This window comes from Coffea arabica, chromosome 7e (assembly GCF_036785885.1).
Source record: "Coffea arabica cultivar ET-39 chromosome 7e, Coffea Arabica ET-39 HiFi, whole genome shotgun sequence".
NCBI classification, from domain to species: Eukaryota; Viridiplantae; Streptophyta; class Magnoliopsida; order Gentianales; family Rubiaceae; genus Coffea; species Coffea arabica.
Window position 1 is genome coordinate 17462676 of NC_092323.1, and position 23458 is coordinate 17486133.

At 33.5% G+C, this 23458-nt stretch overlaps 2 protein-coding genes across 13 annotated transcripts; both read left to right on the forward strand.

Annotated features, from left to right (window-relative positions):
• The first annotated feature begins 1743 nt into the window (after nt 1-1743).
• On the forward strand, nt 1744-9430 carry LOC113700655 (replication protein A 70 kDa DNA-binding subunit B-like). Of its 9 annotated transcripts, none has more exons than XM_072058515.1 (12): nt 1744-2243; nt 2534-2657; nt 2756-2798; nt 3843-3998; nt 4949-5219; nt 5323-5410; nt 5504-5628; nt 5757-5835; nt 5921-6059; nt 6162-6319; nt 6395-6515; nt 8830-9174. In XM_072058515.1, exons 4-12 carry the CDS (start codon nt 3849-3851, stop codon nt 9130-9132), a joined length of 1434 nt encoding a protein of 477 aa, XP_071914616.1. In that variant the 5' UTR covers nt 1744-2243; nt 2534-2657; nt 2756-2798; nt 3843-3848; the 3' UTR covers nt 9133-9174. The 9 variants fall into 9 exon arrangements, with proteins under 9 accessions (XP_071914616.1, XP_071914618.1, XP_071914612.1 ...); XM_072058517.1 differs by lacking the exon at nt 8830-9174 and adding an exon at nt 9222-9430 and having other exon boundaries at nt 1748-2243; XM_072058511.1 differs by lacking the exon at nt 8830-9174 and adding an exon at nt 7648-8368 and having other exon boundaries at nt 1748-2243; nt 3788-3998.
• A 10105-nt stretch (nt 9431-19535) lies between these two features.
• Nucleotides 19536-22568, forward strand: LOC113701596 (WAT1-related protein At5g40240). 4 transcript variants are annotated; one of them, XM_027222328.2, is made up of 7 exons: nt 19536-19948; nt 20047-20112; nt 20216-20329; nt 20724-20926; nt 21410-21495; nt 21653-21804; nt 22173-22568. In XM_027222328.2, exons 1-7 carry the CDS (start codon nt 19749-19751, stop codon nt 22354-22356), a joined length of 1005 nt encoding a protein of 334 aa, XP_027078129.1. In that variant the 5' UTR covers nt 19536-19748; the 3' UTR covers nt 22357-22568. The 4 variants fall into 4 exon arrangements, with proteins under 4 accessions (XP_027078129.1, XP_071914715.1, XP_071914714.1 ...); XM_027222327.2 differs by having other exon boundaries at nt 19550-19948; nt 20724-20982; nt 21334-21495; XM_072058613.1 differs by lacking the exon at nt 20047-20112 and having other exon boundaries at nt 19546-19948; nt 20724-20982; nt 21334-21495.
• The last annotated feature ends 890 nt before the right edge of the window (nt 22569-23458 follow it).

Genomic DNA, 23458 nt, shown 5'->3' on the forward strand with positions numbered 1-23458 from the left:
AATGTACATAAAAAAAAAAGAAGTTATTCAAAAATTTAGCACTGATTCAATTATAAATGAATTTAGTTCTATGAAAGAATGTAAAACTCAATTTACTTTTAAGAAAAGAGGTTGAAATTTCAAGGTATGCTAACATAACTTTTATCTTTTATTAATTGAAAATAGTTATATTATATTGTATAGTTATATTTTTGTTTTTGCACAAGTGACATATTGGAGCATCTTCTCATAATATAAAATTTGGGTAGTTTGTGATGTTATAAGATATTTAATCAAAGGTTATTTTTTGTCCTAAATTTTGTTATAACTATGCTACATATTTATGAAATAGACATACCTTTATAATTAAAGTTACTATTTGATATTTTAAGATGTCATATATTTAAATAGATGGAAATTATTTTAAACATAACATATTAAGATAATTTTGTTCAGAAAAATTTTGGCCTCCCTCTCAAGGAAAAAATCTTGGCTACATTCTATAGTCTATAGAATTGACATTTTCAATTATGAAGATAATTAGAACAAAGCTCCAAAACAAGATAAAAGATCATTTCTTGAATGATTGCATAACAATGTACATAAAAAATGAAGTTGTTCAAAAATTTAGCATTGATTCAATTATAGAAGAATTTAGTTCTATGAAAAAACGTAAAACTCAATTTACTTTTAATAAAAGAGGATGAAATTTCAAGGTATGTTAACATAACTTTTATCTTTTTTTTTTAATTGAAAATAGTTATATTTATATTGCATAGTTATATTTTTGTTTTTGCACAAGTGACATATTGGAACATCTTCTCATAATGTGCAACTTAGGTGGTTTGTGTTGTTATAAGATATTTAATAAAATGTTATTTCTTGTCTTAATTTTAGTTATGACTATGCTACATATTTGTGAAATAGGCATACATTTATAATTAAAGTTAATATTTGATATTTTAAGATGTCATATATTTAAATAAATAAAAATTATTTTGAACATAACATATTAAGATAATTTTGTTTGAAAAAATTTTGGCCCCGCAAAGAAAAAATCTTGGCTCCGTCTCATGTCATAACTTTTTCATCGTGTGTATGGAATACTTTTCGCTATCTATCAGTTAGGTTGTTTTCTGAATCTCAGTGGTGCCTCATTACCTTTGGTCCCAATAGCCCTACCTTGTCCCATTATACCTATGTTGATGACATTATCGTATTTGCTTAAACAAATACATAATCTATACCAGAATGACACCAGGGTAGTTAAAGACCTTTTTAACTCCTATGAGGGATAGAATTTGGAAGCACTCTCTACCATCCTTCTCAAAGGGATCAGTCAGGAAACCATGGCTATACCTAGACAGCAATACAACCCGTCGTCTGACTTTATTAAATGGGAGAGCTCTCTGGATGGTAATTTCTCCTTTAAATCAGCCTATTCTCTTACACTTCTTCAGAGAGAGCAAGACCACTCCCATCATTTTAACTCCAGCCTTTCTTGGATTTGGAGCCTGACTGTAACCAACAAAATTCAAGAATTTTCTTTGGCTATTAGCACAAAATAAACTTCCCACGAGATAGCAACTATTTAATAGGCATATTCTTTCTGGTAGCTATCCCTTTTCAATGAAGACTATAATCATGCATTGAGAGGCTGTCCCAATGCATTATATCTACCTTGTATATAAGAAAGGAGCAAGGTTTAGTGTTTTCCTTTCCTTATGTCACGTGGCTTCTCAATTATTTGACAAGTGGCAATGTAAAATGTTTCTTGCAAATTGTCTAAAGCTTTCTCTTGTCCGAAGCCTTGTATTTCTTTCTTTTGGCATGCAACCGTTCCTTTCTCAATTCTCATTAGTGCTCCCCTTATCTTTTGCCCCAGGCTTTTTAATTCTCTGACAAGTTGACCGACGCTTGACCGAAGCTTTTTCCTTGCAACTTGACCGAAGCTTTTTCCTTCATTTGGCATTCCACTGTTTCTTTCTCAGTCAGATAGCCGTTGAAACCTTTTCCTCCTTTCTCTCTACCACACGCGGCACACCTATTCTGAGCAAGTCCAATTCCAAACGCCTATACTACCAAACCCAGCAGGTCAGCAACCCTCTTCAAGCATGTAAAAAGTTTGGATTTTTTCATGATTTGGGAGATGGGCTTTGTGAGTTCCTTCTTCAAGCCAGTGGGTCAATGCTACTTCTGCAGACGCTTGATTTGCTGATCACTCACATGGTGTTTGTACTTCAGACGAGGAAAATTGGGAGCAGGTGAACTACTTAACCCATTTCTGTATCAATTTCATGTTGCCCAATTGTTGGACACTCACGTGATAATTGTACTTTAAAGGAGTGAAATTGGGGATTTTTTGTTAGATTAGGTATGGCATTCTATTCTCATCAGCTTTGCTATTCAATTTTCCGCTCAAATCATGCTTTCTATTCAATTTTCAGCAGCCGTACGATTATGATAAGGAATATCTGTTTAGATGTGATTTTCCCTTTATTCCAGTTATGATAAGAAATAGGTTTCCTATTCACTTAGCCTGTACTTTTTCCAGTGACTTACGAAATCAAAAACATGGAATAGATGTATTTATCAGTGCATGGTGCTGGCTCCTCTGCCTTATGAACTGCAAGAAGAAGCTTTCGAGTCTTTACACCTTGTTCTCTAGAGTCTCTTTGGTGAGAAAAAATCTTCCCCTTTTTTTTGCCAAATTTTCCACGTATAAATAATACATAGATTAATAAATTCTAATATACATATGTGCTTCAACTGATAGGTTCTTTTGCTGCGGTTCCTCCAAGGAATCCTGTAGCTTGAAGGTCAGTTTGTTGTCTTTCTTCAATCTATGAATAGCTTTTCCTCATCTATGTGACTATATTTTCATAAGTAAAATTTCACCTTTCCCTTTTCTTTTTAGTAGTTTTTCTTCAGTTTCTGCTTCATTTATTTTAAGTTTATTGGTGCTATTTGTTTTGTGTGATCCTTTGTGAAACAAATGATTGCTTATTTGAGCAGGTGATTTTGTTAATATTGACAGTTATACTTTTTCTGCAAATAAAGCACAATAAATAAAGGAGAAAATTGGTAAAACCTTAAAGCTTGATGCATACATTCTTCATCATCCACTCCAAACTCCAGTGGTTGATGGCATTTTTAAGAGTCCAATGAGCCTGTTGATGCCTACAACCCTTTGGTAATCTTCTTTTGTGTCCTGTTGCAACCCTTTGACAATTATGCTGCTGCAACCCGTTCAGCTACCCATTCACCTAAAAAAACAAGCCAAAAATGAAGATACCAATCCAGCTCCCAATTCAATAATCCTTATTTTAAAATTTGGTGAATTCCTGAAGCAATATATTATTAGTGGCATACCTATAAAAAGGAGAGATCCATTTGCTGATATTATTCTGGGTAACTAAGCTGTCCTATTGGTTTGCATATAATCAATGTTCTATCAAATAGTCAAATTGCTATATACACTAGAAAAAAGATTGTAGTAATGGACATCAATACCAGATTTTGTGAACCAAAGTCATTAGCAACCTCCTGCTACTGGTGCTTTTGTCTTTAATCACAATGAAGTTATGCAGAATCTAAGTTAGTTTTTCTTACAATATACATATGTGATTTATGTGACCTGTTGTTGTTCTAAATGAGGAATGTGAGTGATTATCTATTTTTTAGAGAACTTTAAGGTGGCAAAGCTTGTTTAGTGATCTAAGTGCCTATTGGTTAAGCAACTTAAGACTTTGTACTTGTTGTTTCTAATTGATTACTTAGTGTGTGACTTGTTTGCTGTTTCGTTTAGTCTAGACTTGTCTAGGGCAATGAAAAGACCGATGGTTACTTTCTTATTAGTATAGATAACAATGGCAAGGAGATGTCTTTCAGTGCATGAAGTCCACGACAAGATGAGAAGGTGGACAGTGCTTGTGCAAGTTGTGGAGAAATCGCACGTGTTAACCAGTAACGGATCGCCGCCTATCAGATTTCAGCGTCTCGTCTTAACAGATTCTGAGGTGATATAAGCTGAAACTAATCTTAGCAATTTAACATTTCCTAAATCATCAACATGTCCAGATTATTAATTATCCTTTGTGCAATTTAATTTCAGGCCAATTACTTTTTAATATTGGTTTCTTTTTATGTTTCTTGGGTAAAATTGTTTCGTTGGAACTTAAAATAGCAACGCTTGCAAATTGACTATAGTGAAGTTCTGATTTAACTTACATGATTCTACCCTATAATATTCCACGGTTTATTATTAACCAATGATATATGCCTAATCAGTATAACTTTCTGCATGGGAGATCATGTATAGTGATTTGAAAATGTTACAATTTGGATGCATTTGAGTGTCTCAATGTGCATTCAATGACTAAAACGAAGTACTGAGAACTTACGGAAATGATTTATAGTAAAAGAGGAAAACACAGCAACTGTAAGCAAGAGTAGTTCACCTATTTCCAATTTTTCTCCTCTGGACTTACGAAGTACAAAGAACTTCTTGAAATTTTCAAGAAGGAAAAGAATCTGAAAAAAAATCCTCCTACTAACGTGACCAATAGCTGCTAAAGTATCTATACAGAAAGCGTTTTAGATTTTTGCTACTTCAATTCTTTCGAAGAGTCCCACGTTTTCTGCTGTTACATATCCCTGTATCTGAAATGCTTTTTTTGCCTTTAAGGAAAGTTCAGGCAAAGGATAGCAGTCTCTTGATAACATTAATTGATAGAAGTCTCTTGTCTAATTCTTTTCTGGTTTTTCTACCATTTTTCTACATAAATGTCTCTGATTATTCTTAGTGATTTGCTTCTTGCAACTCAAATATTGTTGTTATATGTTTTCTTCCCCCTCTCCCTCCAAAAAAAAAAAACTCTGCATACTTGCTGTTGTATGTATCTCACCTTGAGTGTTCTACTTTAGCCTTTTAGTTAATATTGCTCATCTTGGTTCTTTCTGTGAACAGGGGACTATGGTTTCAGCTGTCATTTATGGAAATGACATTCGTTATTTTGCTAATCTACTGCAACCATTCAAGCGATACTATATCACTGGTGGGACTGTAAAAAAACAGGATGCAAAGTATAAAATTAGTGACTATCACTTCTCATGGGTGATTCATAACAAGACATTAGTTGAAGAGTATGTCGAGCCAAATCCACCAATGCTACCATGCACTTTTGAATTCACCAAATTTGAAGACCTTTTTAGGTTCGCAGACACGGAGAATGTTCAGAGTAAGTTATATCTATGCTTTACTAATTGAAATATAAATTCATTTTCATATTTCCTTTAATTATTGAAACACAGCTAACCTCTTCTCTTTTGGTTTGTACAAAGGTTTACAAGCTATTGTCATCACTGCATTTGCGACAAAGGAACAGAATAACGGCTCTACAACAAGAGACTTCATTGTTATGAATGAAGAGTTAGTTATATGAACCTTACTTTTAATATTTCTATTCAATGCATAAAATTATTGCATTCATATTTTTCCCTATTTTTCCTCTCTTTTGTAAAGGAAAAAACCAATGCTTCTTACTCTTTGGAATGAGTTCGAACAAAATCAGGGAACACAGCTTGCAAACAGCATTGGGAATGCCAACGTTATCATTGGCATGAAACTGAAAATCACAACTTTTAATTGTAAGTGAAGCTAATATACTTTTAACAGCTCATACTTCTATGGTAGTCATCCAGTTAGAATAACTTAGCCAATCACTGGCTTTTAAATTGCTCTATTACTTAATGAAAACTATTGCTTTTATTATTAGACTTATCCCTGACAACCAAGCTTGGGAGTGGCCTTCTGATTAATCCTCCCACTTCTGAAGCAAATGCACTCAAAGAATGGTACGTATGTTCTTTGATCATTTAAGTTAAACTTTTCTAGATCCCTTTGATAAATTATAGTCTGTTGCATTGATTTTTTGGATAGGTATAATGCAAATAAAGAAAAAGAAGAAATTGGAGAGTTGATAAAACAAATGGCATACAAAGATTCATCTAAGCTGCTGCCACCTTCAAGTACTAATGAGATGATCAGTGTAGCCAATGCACTTAACACACTCAAAGATGTAATTTTCTTTTTCGTTTATAACATGATTTATATCTTTTAGCCATCCAAAATAATGCAAGACTCAGGTGTTTTTCTTTCTGTTCACAAAAACATCTATTAGGTGAAAACAGCTTGGATAACAGGAAAAACCAGTTTGACCCCTGGGCAACAAAAATTCTGGTTTGAAACATGTGAGAACTGCCAAAAGGCTATCAATGTTGATGTAGGATGGGTTATGAGATGCCCATCTTGCAAAGAAGAGAGCAAAGTTGTAGCAAAGTAATTACCAAATTAAGTTTCCTTCTCTTGTAATGAAAAATTAGAATATAATATTTTATTTCCAATGTGTAATAGGACCCGAATTGGGATTACTGTGGATGATGGTACGGGCTCCATAAACACTGTTATCTTTGGCCTTGATGCTGAAAAGTTTATCCCATTTACAGCTCTTCAATTCTGGGAAGCTCATAATGAGGTAAGCTAATAATCTTGGCAACAAAAATTGCTGCTACAAGTTTAACTCTTGCATGATAATATAACTACCAGTTTAATACATTTTGCTTAATGTTGTCGATTCTTTTTCCCTTCATAGATTTCTTCATTTTCCCCTTCAACTACCATGAACTTCATGTGCCTATATTTCTGCTGCCCATTATAGTTTTCTATATTTCTGCTGACTTGAAAGTTTCCTATATCATGTGGACTATATTTCTGGTGGAATTGCCAGTTTCATTTTTGTTTTCCATTTTTTTGTTGTTTTTGTGTGTGATACTCAGCCAGTTGGTTTTCCTGCTAATTTGAACTTTCATGCTTGTAGCCTTTTCTATTAGTTACTGAGGCCACAAACTGTCAAATTCTTACTGTTGTATGATGATAATTTATTAGAAATTTAGTTGTAAGAAACCCATAAAGCAAAAGGAGGGGTGGTGATATTCAGGAAAAAACAATGATAGCTGTCAATAGGTACATTTTTCTGGATAAGGTTCTGAGATTTGAGTCCAATTGAGCTATCCTGTAAATGGGATATCGAGTTACCTCTTCCAGCGCCTTCTTTGCTAGATTTGATTGGTTTTAAGTAAATAAGTAAATAGAAATTTTGTGCACAATTGGAACTGTATATTTGATACTAATAAAGTTTGTGCACGATTGGACAATTAGAGCATTGGACATTCTTCGCTTGACAGATCCAATCTCAATCGAATTGGAACTGCATGTCCAGAATGAGTCAAATAATTTAAACAGACTCATAATAGTCTGATGAGTAGGCACAAGTAATAACTACCGAATAATCTGATTTTTATGCTTCTTTTCTTGGGTATGAATACTGCTCTCACCATGTAAAAGTGTAATGATTGTAGGAAACAAAAGATTATTTGGCTTTGCCATCATTCACAGTAATTCCATAATGTCTTGGGTATAATATGTTTTGTTTCCTTCCATAACTTATGATTGGGATCCAATTCTTTTTACACAACATGAAGTTACTCAAAATTTGAATATCATTGCCCAAGTCAAAATCTACAATAAGAGCTTCTACTTCCAAACAAATAGCTAATATTTCAGGATACACTTGCTAATTATTTATACTTTAAAACAAAAAATTGTAGGAGCTTAACTTTTCTACTGAACTAGCATCTGCAATCGGAAAGCATTCGATTGTGTGTTTCATTCGCTACTATGAGGCAGATTATCAAGGCCAGAAGGAAGGCAAGTATAATATTGTCAAGGCATACACTATTGAGGAATCAGTTCACATTTCAATGGCAATCACGACTGCAGAAACGAATGAAAAAATTCCAGACCTTCATGCTACTGTCCTGCAGTCTGCCAAGAAAAATGAATTTTTCAGTCCATCAACCAAAAAATTGCTTGATACCATCGCTGAATCTTCTGCTACTGCAAACAAAGTGCCGCCTCTAGTGACCACAACAAAAAGGACCTTGGTTTTTGGAACTGTGCCTTCTGAAATTGGTTTGAATTTTGCTGAAGCTAATACATCTACCTTGCTGCCCACCAATGCACCTGGAAGTCCCTTGAAGAAATAGCGTGATTATGAACTCTGAACTTCCTTGAAGCCTTTTGAATTGCTAATTTTGCTAATGTTGAAGCACTTTACAGCTGAATTACTAATCTTGCATCTTTTGACATAATATTGACATCCATTAAGAAATTGTTCTTTTGTGCACCTTAATGGATCTCAATATGTGATTTTTTGTAATTGCCGCCTATCATTGCACTTTATATTAAGCATTCAACAAGTCATCTCCTATCTCTGTAAGACTAACTTGCACTTGAAGATATCAAGTTGTTTGTAACACTACTTGCCAATCTTTTGTCATCTTCTCTTATCTTTTGCAATGCTAATGATTTTTTGATTTTGTTTAGTCTTATATTATTAGCTGCATGCTTGATTGGTAATTTATAATTTTAAGAATGCTATTTCACAAACATTACTGTTAATCTTACCTTATACGAAAATATATGACAATAGATTATAGGGGGCCTAGGCTGTGCTTAGCACAGCCGATAACCTCCTAGTTTCTGGAAGATGATCAAATCCCCTTTCTTCAATCACCCCAAGCTTTTGACATTTGGCTCAAAGGCAACTATAGGGATTCCTTCCCATCTCTCTACAGTTCCATTCCCTAGAATATTTTCTTTGCCTTTGCTTGCTGAGTACTGTGGAATAACAAGAACAAACCCTATTCAAGCCTGCTAAATCTGGGAAATATCCCTACATGCAGCCCCTATTCAAGCCTGCTAAAGCTTGGAAATTTCCCCACATGCAGGCCCTCATGCTAGCCCAAGAACAATTTGCTATCAAAACATCCTCTTATCACCTACAACTATCCAAGACTCAAGTATTCATTGGCTGGGCCCCTTCACCACTTAGATGGTTTAAAGTGAATACAGATGGCTCATGTTTAGGTAATCCTGGTCCAGGAGGCTGCAGGTGCCTTACACGACATCACTCAAGCACTTGGATCAAGAGATTTGTTCGAGAACTTGACAAAACCAACACCTTGCTTGCTGCATGTTGGGGTGTCAAGGATGGTCGTGAACTTGCCAAATCTCTGGCCTCCAAAATTTAATACTAGAATGCGGTTTTGAAATTGTTTTGAACTTGCTTAACAATAGTGGTGGATTCTCACGCATTAGCTTTTATTCTAAATGATTGCAGGGCTTTGCTCATTGACTTCCAATGGATTCGAGTAAGGCACATCTTGAGAGAAACTTATAAAGGAGCAGATGTGCCAGCTAGGATGAGTGAAAGCCTTTTGTGTTCCTTTTCACTTGTTGATTTCTGCCCTCCTAGCTTAGGTTCCATTTTGTCTCATGATTTGAGGGGTGTCTATTTCCACATTTCTAGATTGTAATATTTTATATTATTTAATGGCATTATTTTTCTTACCAAAAAAAAAAAATTCAAGCTTAGTTGTGCAAACCAACATTTTTAAACTCGAATCGGGAAGTGAACTGAAAAACTTTCTGATTCGTGGCTCGACCAATTTGACCCTAATTCAAAGGTTTAATAATTTTTTTATTTATTGTAGTATTAAAAAATTTTGAATAAATTTGGAATATTTATTTTAGAAAATAAATAATTAATGAAAATAAGTTAAACCTTCTGATTTTTACCTGTTCAACCAGTTTTTGATCGAATTTGATTGTTTCAATTGACTCTTTGGGTTAAGTATTGAATCGGACTGGTCGAATCTACTGGTCCGGTCCGATTCAAAGTATTGCTTTGCAAACAACATGGAATCTGTAGCTTTCCTTACCGGGTTCAAGCTCATCTAATCATTGACTATTGGATCTAAGGGTTGAGGCTTCTCTAATTTCCGCTTTGAAATTGCACCATGCAATGTATGGTGTAGACATTTCCATTGGACCAATTCAACGAATTACGCTCCCACGGGTAGCTCGGACGGTGCGCTCCACCTCTTTAGAGTATGGCCACTTACCTGGCAACCAGGGTTCGAGTCCCGTGGCTTACGTCTTCGGTGTGGAGTGGGTAGGGCTGCAAACGAATCGAGCCGCTCGCGAGCCGCTCGCGAGCGGCTCGAGTCAAGCTCGAGTCGAGCTCGACATTAATCGAGCTCGAGTCGAGCTCGAGCCAAACTCGAGCTCGAACTCGAGCTCAGAATATTAAGCTCAGAATATTAAGCTCGCGAGCTTGAGTATATATATATATTTTTTTATTTTTATTTTTATTTAATAATAAAATTACGTATATTATATATATTTTTTTTTATTTTTTATTTTCATAGTGAAATTACGGATATATCCTTAATATTTTATTATTTATTCAGAAAAAAATATTATTTTATTTATTTTTTTTTAAAATAAAATAATTTTTTTTATTTTTTTCGAGCTCGAGCTCGAGCTCGAGCTCGGCTCGACTTGATTCGAGTCGAGCTCGAGCTCGAAAATTGCCAGCTCGTCGAGCTCGAGCTCGAGCTCGAGCTTGATAAAATTTAGTCGAGGCTCGGCTCGATTAGCTCAAAGCTCGACTCGGCTCGGCTCGTTTGCAGCCCTAGGAGTGGGGCCTCCTCTCCCGGAGCGCAGGGGGATTAGTCGGGTCCCGTAAGGATTGACCCGGACACCAACATGTGTCGAAAAAAAAAAAAAAAATTCAACGAATTACAACTAACACTTAGCTAGACTAACAACTTACTAAAGCTTGAATCCCAGACCTTGAGATAATGGGGATTTAATCTTTATTAACATTACGACAGCAAACACAACAAATTTTTTTCTGTATATGATAATTCTATTCAACAATCAATTCCGTTCAACAAAATTCAGATTAAATCAATTGCACCATGCAATTCTCAATTGCGTAGAATTCCAATTCCAGTCGCTAACTACTGAGGAAGTACGATCATGAGTGACCACACGTTTATATTCTATAAGTAATACTATATCATATCAAAATTCAAAGACTGGTTTACCAAAGTTACTTTGCCCAACAACCTATCGCTTATTGACGTTTGGCATGTGAGAAATTTCAGTTCTGCACTCTTGCAATATCTCTATGTAAAATTTGCTAAAACACAGGAGATTCCACTTATTCTTTTTAGCGCTGTCCCCCGAATTTTGTAAAACAATTGGTGCTAGACGATATCAAACAAGTTCATTTATAAAATTTTTCTTTTTCTTAAAAAAAAAAAATTTCACATCTGATTTGAGTCTAAATAGTAAAAATCTTATTATGCCTCTCGTGTTGCCGGGCTCCACTGGTTGTAATTGACATTTTAGACGAGTTGACAATGTTGTATTATACAACATTCATAACTTTTTTTTGACAGCTTTAATTTTGAGTGCAAAAGCAGTCTACATGTAAAGTAGCAACACGTGTGCAACTTTGCCAGTCTAATAGATATATATTAAATTTTAACCCCTTCATATGTTGCACGTAGCAACAATTCAAAGAATAGGCATTATGTTAATCGTAGAGCTGGCAAAAAAGTTCAAAACTCAACAACTCGCTCAACCCGCTCATTAATTTTAAATTGTGGGTTGGCTCAATTGGGTTATGGGTTTTATTGGATTAGGTAAGAACAACCCAACTTATTCATTGGGCGGGTTGGATTTTTTATTTGAGTACCCAATACCCAACTTGTTTAAAAGTAATTCAAAATAATAAATACAAGATTTAATACATATATGCCCAACTATTTACATTTGGACATGTGTTAATAAATCATTAATTAATTTGTATTCAAAATTCTCATATATATATATATATTTTTTTTTCAATCAATCTTTTAATTTTTATTTAAAAGAAAAAAGAAATTTGAAATAAAAACTCATGCTTATTTTACTTTTATAACAGTAGTTAAATTTGCTCAATTTCTATAATAATTTATTATGCCTTTTAAGAGTATGTTGTTTTCCTCCCCTTTTTTCTTTTTTTTTTGTGGTAAAAATGTCAGAATAGTTCATGAATTCTCCTCTCATTTATTTCTTAAAAAGTTTGGGATTTTCCTTAATAATTTTTTGGGGACCAATACCAGTACTTTTTACAAGCATATAATATTTTCTGCTTTATATTAGAGCTGTGGTAATTCTAAAAGATTAATATGACCATAGCATCAAGTATGATCCTAGATGATTCTAATTAATTAGGTGATGAATTATCTAATTGTATCAAATCAATAAAAAAATACCTTCTAATATATATTATATGTATATAGATCATGATATTAACTTTGAATCAATATAGTTGACTTGCAGATTCTATTTTTTTTTTTTTTTGATTAATTATGGCAACTTGGGCATGGCTAGTCCAACGATTTCATTTCGTCCAAAGCAAATACCGCCAATCTTCAACTTCATGAGAAGCTTACAATCAGCAAGACAATTAATTTTTCCTCTTAATTAGCGAGTCCAAGAACCAAATTGTAGTAATGTCACCAGTCATTTAATGGAAGAAAGCAATTTGCATATTATCCCCAGAATGTAGTTCTGATGCACGGACCTTTCACAACAGTTTGCAAAATTTCTAGAGTCATGAATCATAAAATTTTTGAGAATATAAGGACTAAAGTACAAACTTATTTTCTATAATTTCAAAATTATTATACAACAAATTATATGTCTCTTACTTACATTTTCAAGTATAATATAATCTAGCATTCAATAATTTAAATACATAGAATATTACAATTTACGATAAAACAGATATGAATAGTAAAAGTGTTAATAAGTTGTGACAAAAATAAGTTTCAATCAATTAATAGTATTAAAAAAGTATAAAGTAAACAATTAGCTAATCTATTTAAATGTATAATTTATTATATAAAATTCACAATACAAGCAATATAAAATATTATTCTATTTATGATGTGTTTCCAAGGAACTTAAGAAGTGAGTGTGTGTGAAAATACATTTATGTATGTGAAAATGTGTTTATATGTGTGAAAAAAATCTTTTTTTGTGTGTTAAAATGTAAGTGAAAAAGTTTATGTATTAAAATGTATTAATTAATTTGTTGGGTCATATTTGGGTCATGGGTTTGAGATAACCCAATATGACCCAATCCAAAATCAACCCAATCTAAAGTTGGGTGGGTTGGGTATAACTCATTTAAGTGAAAATCCAATATTAACCCGCCCAAAATCCGCCCAACCGGCCCAATTGCCAGGTATAGTTAATCGCATCTAGAATGTTTATGTATTTTAAAAATTATTTAATTAGAGATAATAAATTTCCATGCAAAATTTTAGTATTTTTTATTTATCGAAGAAACTTTCTCAAAGAAATTAGTTAAACAAATAAGTTATGTGATTATTAATTATCTATCATTGTATAAAATTATTATATTCAATTACTCATATATATATATCTATAACATTAAGTTACTTTAATTTTTTAAAATAAAAACAAGTCAAATCAAGACATAAAAGTTGCTAGAAGGAACCAGATTGATTTTTATTGGTTAGTTGGAAGAAGATTTGAATGCTAACTAGTTAGGCTCAATTAACCAATTAAGACAAAAATTCTTTTTAATTAGTTATCCCACATAAGAGAAAAAAATTGATTAATTTTTAACCTTGCTTATACACACGCATAGATACATAGTAGAGTTCTGAGATGGCATCGAATCTCTATAAAGGATTTGGCTGGTCCAGTCTTACATTGTTTGACCCTAACTTTCCCCTCTTATGATGAAGTATCTTGCACGATTAGCCTCGACAAAGGACATTATTAGATTTCTAAGAATGGTATAGGATCTTTCAAAGGATTTGGCTTAGTTAAATTGTATACATTTTTGGCCCTAACATGCCCCTCTTATGATTAAGGGCCCGCCTAGGGTTGTAGTTTATTGAAAAGTACTTCTCCTTAGAGTTTTTAATAAAAGTACTTATTAAGTGCTTTTAAATATATTGTTTGGAAACATAGTTCAATAAGTGCTTTTTGTATTGAATAATATGTAATTGGAAAATTTTTAAATGTATTTATCTCTTTATATAGGATAAAATGATTAAATTTAATATTTTATTTTTTAAATCACAAAAGCTATTCTAAAAACTTCAAATATGAGCTTTTGCTAAAAATACTTTTCACATCAAAAACTCTACTCCTAATTTTATGGGATAATATTCACCAAAGATTTTAAAAGTACTTTTAATATTTAAAAGTACTTTTTTATCAAAAGCATCGCAATCTCAAATGAGACCTAAGTATGTTGCATGATTAGCCTCGATAACCTTTTGAAAAGGCATTTGAATTTAGAAATCTACCATAGCCATTACGTTTTAGAGTGAGTATTCTTAGAGATACAGACTTCCTAATTATGATTAGGAATCTTTTATTTTATCATGTCCTCAAAATTATATCCCTTAATAATCCTATCAAATTAAATACATCTGAACCATCACTTGCAATAGTGTCTTCTCATAACAATTGCCTCGGATCCCAATTTTTAACTGCTGAGGAAATAGAAATATGGATGCCCACGCACAATGTTCAAGCTAGCACAGTAGTACTGCTACTTCATGGTCTATGTTTGGATTGTAAGTTATTTGAGATTATTTGGGATATTTTTACTGTAGCACTTTTTGTGATGTGATGTATGTGAGATAAAAAGATATTGGGAAGATAAAAAGGTGTATTGGAAATTGTAAAGATGATGTAAGCAAATAAAATTGAGGAAATATGAAGCAAGAAATTTTAGTCTTGGTAACCATGCAACACCTTTGCGCTTGATTGTTAGAGTTATTTTTTAAATAATTTATCTTACCATTAAACTAAATTAGCAAGTTAAAAATTTAAAAAAAAAGTACTCTCCTCTTTCTGTAATGAAAATAATAAAAAATTTAGAGCGTCTCTTCTCCTTTTTAGTATCAAGAAAAAAAAGTCAAAATATTAATATATTTCTTCTTAGCAATCTTATTAATATTTAAAAAAAATAGAAAGATAGGGGGAGAGAGGTCAAATTTTTTAAAAAAAAATACAAATAAGAAAGAATTTAATATTTTTATTATTTTAAATTATTTTATTTTTTGTTTACCACCCAATTCCAATCCTAATCATAATGATGTTAATATAATACGACAATATTATATTTTTTCTTATTTTCTTTCTTTACAAAATATTGAGTTTGTTTGAATAGGGTATTATTTGAAATATTATTTGGAATAATTACTGTAGCACTTTTTATGATATGATGTATGTGAGATAAAAAGGTGATTGAAAATATAAAATACACATATGTCAACAATGATGTATAACTTAATATACAAAAATAATCGTACATTTTCTTGAAATAAGCAAGCTGATCGCAATTTTTTGCGTGCAAACGCAGTGTACACTGTACAAGGAAAAATTGCAATGCGTGCGGAACCTTCTTGTTCTGATGGACACATTTGAAAGGGTAGCATGAGTGGATCTCCCAAGTCCTATCTTTCAAAGGATTTGACTTCTTCGACCGACACTGTTTCGACCATAGCTTGCCCCTCCTAGCCGACCAACTTTGATACTTGAGAAAAAAAGAAAAAAGTAGACTGAAAAAGGGGCAAAAAAATAAGAATGGGTGGTTTGTTTGAGATTAGGTGGAGTGATTGGCCCAATTTAACGTCTTAGTAGGTTACTTGTGCAAATCAGGCGATGTAAGTTGGTTACGTGAAATGAAAGGAGTCCTCAGGGAGAAATAAAAAAACAAAAAAGATGTTTCCCAATGATTGGCCCTTAACATCAAGGCACCTTTCTTTTCGGGGTATCTCTTAGGATAAAAGGGGAATCATTGACATTAGTTTGCATCCAAAACAAAAGGAAAAGTAAAAATTTGGGTAAGCCGGATCTACATGTGGGCGGGTTCAAGTGATTCAAACTTTATCACACAATTTCATCAATTTATACAATAAAATTGTGGCAAAACACCGGATCTAATGGGTCAGGTCTATACAACTTTTTGTCAAAAGAAGATTCCACTTTTGCAGTGCTTGCAATAAGTAATCGATAAAACACGAGCAAATATACTATAGGAGAAGGGTAAATTACACTTTGCCTCCTGAATTTGGTGGTCATTTGCCCTATGCCTACCGTACTTTGCAGGAGTAATTTTTGGTCAAAGATTCGTTCTAACTACTGGTCCGGCAGATTAGCCAAACACATGAAATAGCCCTTCAATTAATTAAGTTTCTGTTGAGTGAAAGAACGTGAAATATTAATTATTGGTCCAGTTGGGTCTCCTCTCCCCTAGAATAGGCTAGAAATATGAGTAGGAGTAGATGTTGTCCTTTGACACAAAAAAAAAAAAAAAAAAAAAAACTTTCTATTGAGTGTTAATCTAATTGTATACAATTTTCATGGTTTATCGTTTAGAGCACCAACGGAATATTCTTACCGGGGCAAAGAATCTAATGCTTGCTTTTAGGGGACACAGTGCAAATATCTCCCATATTTTAGCTGGCGAACTTTAATTAACCACAGAAAATCTAAAAGTCAAAATATAATATACATAAATATCACAAAAAATAGACGTGCCACCCTCAAATTATACTCCTTCCATCCTAAAAGGAATGTCATTTTTCGAGAATGGAACATTTTATAAACAATAGAGAAAGAGAAGAAGATGACTTCTTAATTTACTAAAATATTCATTAACACTTAAGCTGTCCAATATTTGTGTAAAGGTAGGGATGGCGGGCACCCACACCCGCGGGGGTCTATTGGGGTGAGAGTTGGGGCCGGGGGTAGGGCGGGAGGGGGGCAATTTTTTCCCCCCGCTGGCAGGGGACCCCGTCCCGCCACCCATTTAGAAAAAAAAAGATATATATATATATATATATATATATATATATATATATATATATATATATATATATATATATATATATGTGTGCATAATTATATATAAGGTAAAAAATAAAAAAGCCCCCTGTGGTAAATCTAATACACAGAAAAGCCCCCCGTGGTTTCAAAATATACAACACGACTCCTCATACTTGGAACTAAATTGTAAAGGTGACGGAATCCATTAAACTTAACGAAAATTGTCAAAATGACCAAAATACCCTGATATAATTAAGCAAAAGACAGCTCAAAAAAATCATTTTTTTTATTTTCTAAATAGAGAGAATTGAGGGTTAAGGGGTAGAATTGGTATATTTGATAAAAAATAGGTATAAAATTTTTTTTTTAGGTTCCAATAAGTCATTTCCGTTAAGTTTAACGGATTCCGTCACTTTTACAATTTAGTTCAAAGCATGAGATGTCGTATTGTATATTTTGAAACTATAGGGGGCTTTTCTGTGTATTAGGCTTACCACAGGGGGCTTTTTTATTTTTAACCCTTATATATATAATGATATTATCAATTATACTACTAATTATACATGTCTATTAATAAAAATTATTAATTATTTGTACTAAATTTATTAATACATTTATATTAAATTCCTAACTACACTTAATACAATAACACTTTTTTTTATAAAAAAACACAATAATAATTTAGTGATTGTATTTGTATCAAAAAAAAACTTGATTATTTTAGTTATATTTGTTTTATCATATTAGATTGTATTCAAATAACTTTTATTTAATTATTTTTATGAATTTCAATTGTGAAGTTACAATGAATAATAATTTGATAATATGTTGATATTTTAGTATTTGATTATTTGTTCAAATTTAATTATAATAAAATTATATAATAAATTTTTTTTAACTTCACAACTGTCCAACGGGAAAAACAGGGCAGGGCGGGGGTGAGACGGGCCAAGCGGGGGGGGAGCGGGGGGAATTAATAGGCAACGGGGCCGTGGACTCCCCGCCCGCCCCTATGTAAAGGTAAGCAGTTAAGCTGTCCAAAATGCGTCTGCAATACAGCCAATGCCGTGGACCCCACACATTTAATTAAAAGTGGCAATCCAATCCATATAGCGTGCGGCACGTATATTCCAATTGCCGCCCCCCCCCCCCCCGACCCAGGCCCATTGCCAACCTAGAAGCTGTCCAAAATGCGTTTGCAATTGGCCAATGCCGTGGACCCCACACATTTAATTAAAAGTGGCAATCCAATCCATATAGCGTCAGCACGTATAATTCCAATTGCTCCGTACGGGTGATGCACTAGTTTAGTGCGTTCATCGATTCTGATAATCTTTGTTGGACCCACACTTAGTGGAAGCAGCGTGGAGATTAAGTAGAAAAATTTACTTGCTATTTTTGGTAAAATGACACAATTTTGGGACAGATAAAGAAATGAGTAAATTTTATATGTACTGTCAGTATATATACTATCACAATTGGATAGATGATTATGAGCAAAAATTGAATTTGAAATTCAAATTTGCATATGTGTCATATATCTAATGGTGATAATGTATACACTGACAGTGTATATAAGATTAATTCTAAAGAAAAATATGATACTTTTTTTTTATAGAAAAGATCATTTCATTTAAATAAATTTGCACTAATGACAGAAAATACATCAAATAAACATGATACATGTACATATAGATATGAAATTAATAGATATAACAGATCTATGAAAACAATACAAATAAAGATAATATTGATACTCCTATATCTTCCATTCGGATGAATCACTGTAACCCAATATATTAGTGCATGTCTGCTGATAATCAAATTTGATTAAAACTGATCCAATTCCAAAGAGAAATTTAGATCTGATAATGATGGAGAAATTGCAGATCTGAGAAACTAAATTCTAGATCTACAAAATCTCAAATTTCACAAAGATAAAAATTTAGAAAACTCTCAGAAGGAAAAAATTAGAAGGGAATAAAACTCACTAGAACAATCTAGTAGAGAAGAAACTCTCACTAGGAGATTCTAGGATAAAAAAATCTCTTATTAGGAAATCCTAGGATAGAATTTATTCAAATAAGAGACACTAAAAACTATAAAGAGTGCTTTCTCCTATGAGAAAAGAGCAGATTTAGTTTCTCTCCCATGATAGAGATAAAAGAAAATCTTGATTGGAAGAGTTCTAGAGAAAAGAGTTTAGAAAAGGAAGAGAAACTTACTCCCTTTTTTGACACTTTTAATAGAATGAAAGAAGTATTAAATATGAATTATGACTTGTAGTTAGATAAAACTTGCCCCTCAACTTAGTAACAGAATGCATAATTAGATAAAAATCATCCCCTTGACATGCTCCACTAAACAAATGCATATCGCCCTTTTATTTTGGGTCGATTGGAGGTTGAAGCCTTGGTTTCATAGGAATATTACTAAATCTGCTATAGGTAACATTTTTTGAATAATTTCAGATTCGACTTTTTTTTTTCCCGAGTAGGAGAATGGTAATTTCAGATTTGACTTTTTTTTTTCAGCAGGAGAATGGTGAGATTTAAAAAAAACAAAAAAATGAAAAGAAGATTTTAAACTCAAGACCTCTATGTTCTAAGATTTCAATCTTAACTATTAGACCAAACCCTTCTAAACAATTAAATTAGAACTTTGAAGGCTTTCGTGTGAACCATATCAAGTGAGTATTTTTGCAAAGTCAATTTGTCCAGCAGTTATTTCCGTTGGTTTGTGGTGTGACTGACTATTTCATCACTTGATTGCCATCGAAGGAATCCTTATTGGTCAAAATCCAAGTAAACATAATTTAAGTGAAGCAACTAACTACTGCACCACTATAACTTCCAATCCTGTGAGTTCAAGACTCCAAAGTACAGATTGTACTATTTTGCAGAGGAGGAAAGAAAGAACAAGAAAGATGGGGAATTGGAGAGAAAGAGGTTGTTATACAGAGGTGATTCCTTTCACAGCCATGATTACAGTGGAGTGTACCAACGTTGGTTTGAGCACCATCTTCAAAGCGGCCACCTTAAAGGGTTTGAACTTTCACGTTTTCATGTTATATACCTATGGGATTGCAGCTAGTCTCCTCCTTCCTCTTTGCTTCTTCTTCCGCAGGTGAACTAGTTCACAAGCCTTCTTCATCTCAATCTTCCATATAACTAATCCAGTAACTTATTCAAACTTTTTTTTTTTTGGGGGTTAAATCTTGACAGGAAATCTGATCTTCCTCCTTTAAGTTTTGGTATCCTTGCTAGATTTTTCTCCCTCGGGATTCTTGGGTATATTTCTTATGCTTTCTGATGTCAACCATGATGATATTCGTATGTAATTGTTTGTCCTAAAGGAGTTTACCAAAATTTTGTTTTGGAATTTTATTTTCAGCTTCGTATCTCAATATCTTGGATACGTAGGAATTGAGTATAGTACTCCAACACTGGCTTCTGCCATGACCAACCTTACACCGGCTTCAACATTTGTCCTCGCAGTGCTCTTAAGGTTCTTTTTAAATTTTCATTTTAGTGTCATTGCATAATAATTGAATTTCTATGGTAAATTCATACTTTATTTAATTCGTCATGTTTTTTAAATCGGGGCTAAAATAACTATTACCATTTAAATACATATAGTAGTAATATCTATTACCCCAACTTTTAGACACTTCCACATACAATTTAAGTTATTATTATTATTATTTTTTTAAAAAAGCGTTGTATCTAAAACCCTCTTTCTCGGTGCCCATCAATTTTCTCTGATAATATAGTAGGGTAACACTGAATTTAAGGCTTCAATACTCTTTTTTTTTTCGTTTTCATTATAAATAAGGTATATTTTTTGCAAAATTATATTTCTCAACTTAGCAAACTAGACCAATATTTCTTGTCATGATCAGGATGGAAAAGCTAGAAATGAAAAGCTTGAGCACCCAGGTTAAGATAATTGGGACTCTAATAACGATTGCCGGAGCCCTACTGGTGGTTCTCTACGAAGGTCCTGTGCTGATAAGGAGCCCTACAGCTTCAGCTTCTGTTTCTGAACAACAGCCAGCAATAGCCATGATCACTGCCGGCGCTGAACAATCGGATTGGGTCAAAGGTGGTGCCCTCCTCGCTGCTCAATATGTTATGGTCTCTCTTTGGTATATTTTTCAGGTAACATATTAAAAACCAAAATTGGCATCTTATGATTTTAAAATCCATCAATTTTGTCCTGTAATTGCACCCCTTGAATTCCTGTAAAATATCTATTTTCCCTTCGAAGTTCACATTACCCCTCATATTCTTGAAGCCTGCTTAAGAAAGATGGCAAATCAGAACGGAAAAAAGTGATTTGAAAAAAAATATGGGTTTTGAAGACATTTCCTACATAAGAATGAATGTATAATCTTCATTTGGAAAAGTGCTACGACTATCATCTTACAACTCTTTATGATGTTGCATCTAGTTCTGATTTATTATCATTTCCAATATAGTAGTTATAAGTCATTACCATTTATCATTTAGGCCAAGGCTGTTGCGAGGTATCCAGCAGAACTAGTTGTGGTCTTCTTTTACAACCTATCATGTATGATCATTGCAGCACCAGTTTGTTTAATCGAGGTATCAAATTCCAGTGCATGGAACATATTCAGACCTGACGTGCGGTTGTACTCGGTGTTGTACGGGGTAAGTGCATGCACCTAATATATTTTCTACCCTTGAACTCCAAAGTGTAGTTTTGTATTGCGGGCTAATTGAATCCATTACACACTGCCCATATAGCTAGCTAGAATCAAATTCAATTACCGTGGATCACTACACTCAATAATTTTTCCTTCTTCAGGGACTTATGGGATCATGCTTCGGTGTTCTTGTCCACACCTGGGGTTTACACATAAAGGGTCCTGTATATGTAGCTTTATTTAAGCCATTATCAATTGCCATTGCTGCAGTGATGGGCTTCATTTTTCTTGGCGATGATCTTTACCTTGGATGGTACGCATTAGTTGAATGACATTCGAGCCAAGCACGTACTATGCACATCTGCATTTAGGACAGATACAGTTGAGGTTTTGATATAGTTGTGTCATTTGATGCGCTTATTACAAAATTTGGCATACACTTGTACAACTTTGATTGTAAATGCGAGTTCTGTTCTTGTATGCTAATTGACTAATATATGAATGCAACGGTGTATAAACATGTATACCAAATCTTGAAAGGAATACATCAATGGCGCATAATTGTACAAATTCCCAACACTACCATACCAGTCCTGGTATTTATTTACACACATTAAATTCTTGTTATATGTATATGGTTTAATTCATACAAAATATTTTAAAATAATATTTACCTTGCAGCTTGATCGGGTCCTTGATCATATCCTTTGGGTTTTACGTGTTGATGTGGGCAAAAGCACAAGAAGTCAATGGCCAGACATCACAAAAGCGTGCTGAGTTTGTGGAATCTTCCGCTGAAAATGCTCCATTATTAGAGGCATACCATGGTTCAACAAGCGAAGAGTTTCAAACTGCGACTGTTTGAATAATTAACCAAACGCAATTAAGTCCACTCCCAATGTGTCTTCTAAGGATGTCATTTTATAAAAATGAAGAAAACCAGGAGACACGTAGGAACTTTTAGATTTTCATTATTTTTTCTTTTTTACAAAAACCTGCCAATTGTCATATTAGTGTTCTGTTTCTTCTTTTAAATTACATCATTTTCTATCTATGTGAATGTGAATTTTCTGATCTTGTTCATTTGTGCATAATTTTAGATCTTATTCTTGGTGTGTATATATATATTTTTATGTATAATAGAAATGGTGACTTATATTGATGCATACTTACTTTGAGGAGGAGTTACTCTCTAGTTTTGATGATGTCAAAAGGGGGAGTGGGGAAAAAATGATTCTCGATTATGTTTATCATGTTTATCTTTGCTTGAGCATCATTAGCTTGTCATTATCAAAAAAAGAGAGAATGTCAATCAAGGTAATACCCTAGTTTTGATGCTAAGAAACCAATGATTGCAATCTAATGATGTTTATGAAGTTGCTATGTAGTTGTCTCTAGAGTTTTATATAGGGTTAAGATGGCCTAAACTTAGTGCAAAAGTGGTCGGTATAACATGAAGTGAAGATGTCGTAAATGCAGAAACTTTGCGAGAAATTTCAAGAGTTCAGGTGCCCAAAAAGCTTCTTCGTCTGACCAGACTCCTTCAAGAAAAGAGCTGTCACAAAAGTAGAAACTTTACAAAGGAATTCCAGTGTTCGAACGCCTGAAATCAGTTTCGACCGTCAGAAGTGTTGTGTCCAGAAGGAAAAGCCTCAACACTCTTTAGCCACATTTTCGGACGTATCTTCGTCGTCCAAAGCAGAAAAGCACAGCTGAAAATGACTTCTGCCATTTGTTCGACCATTCCTTTGGCCGTTCGGAGTCTTGTAGCAGAAAAATACATTCTGAAAGTTATTTCGGCCGCTCATTCGGTCGTCCAAAGTAGAAATATAGCTATTTGAGAAAAGCTTTCGACCACAGCTTTGGCTACTTGAAGAAATGATCGGCTGCCCAAAGTGATGTTACAAATTTGAGAAAATAGACTTCGGCCAGCACTTTGGCAGCAACTTGCGACTTAGGCCAGCCGA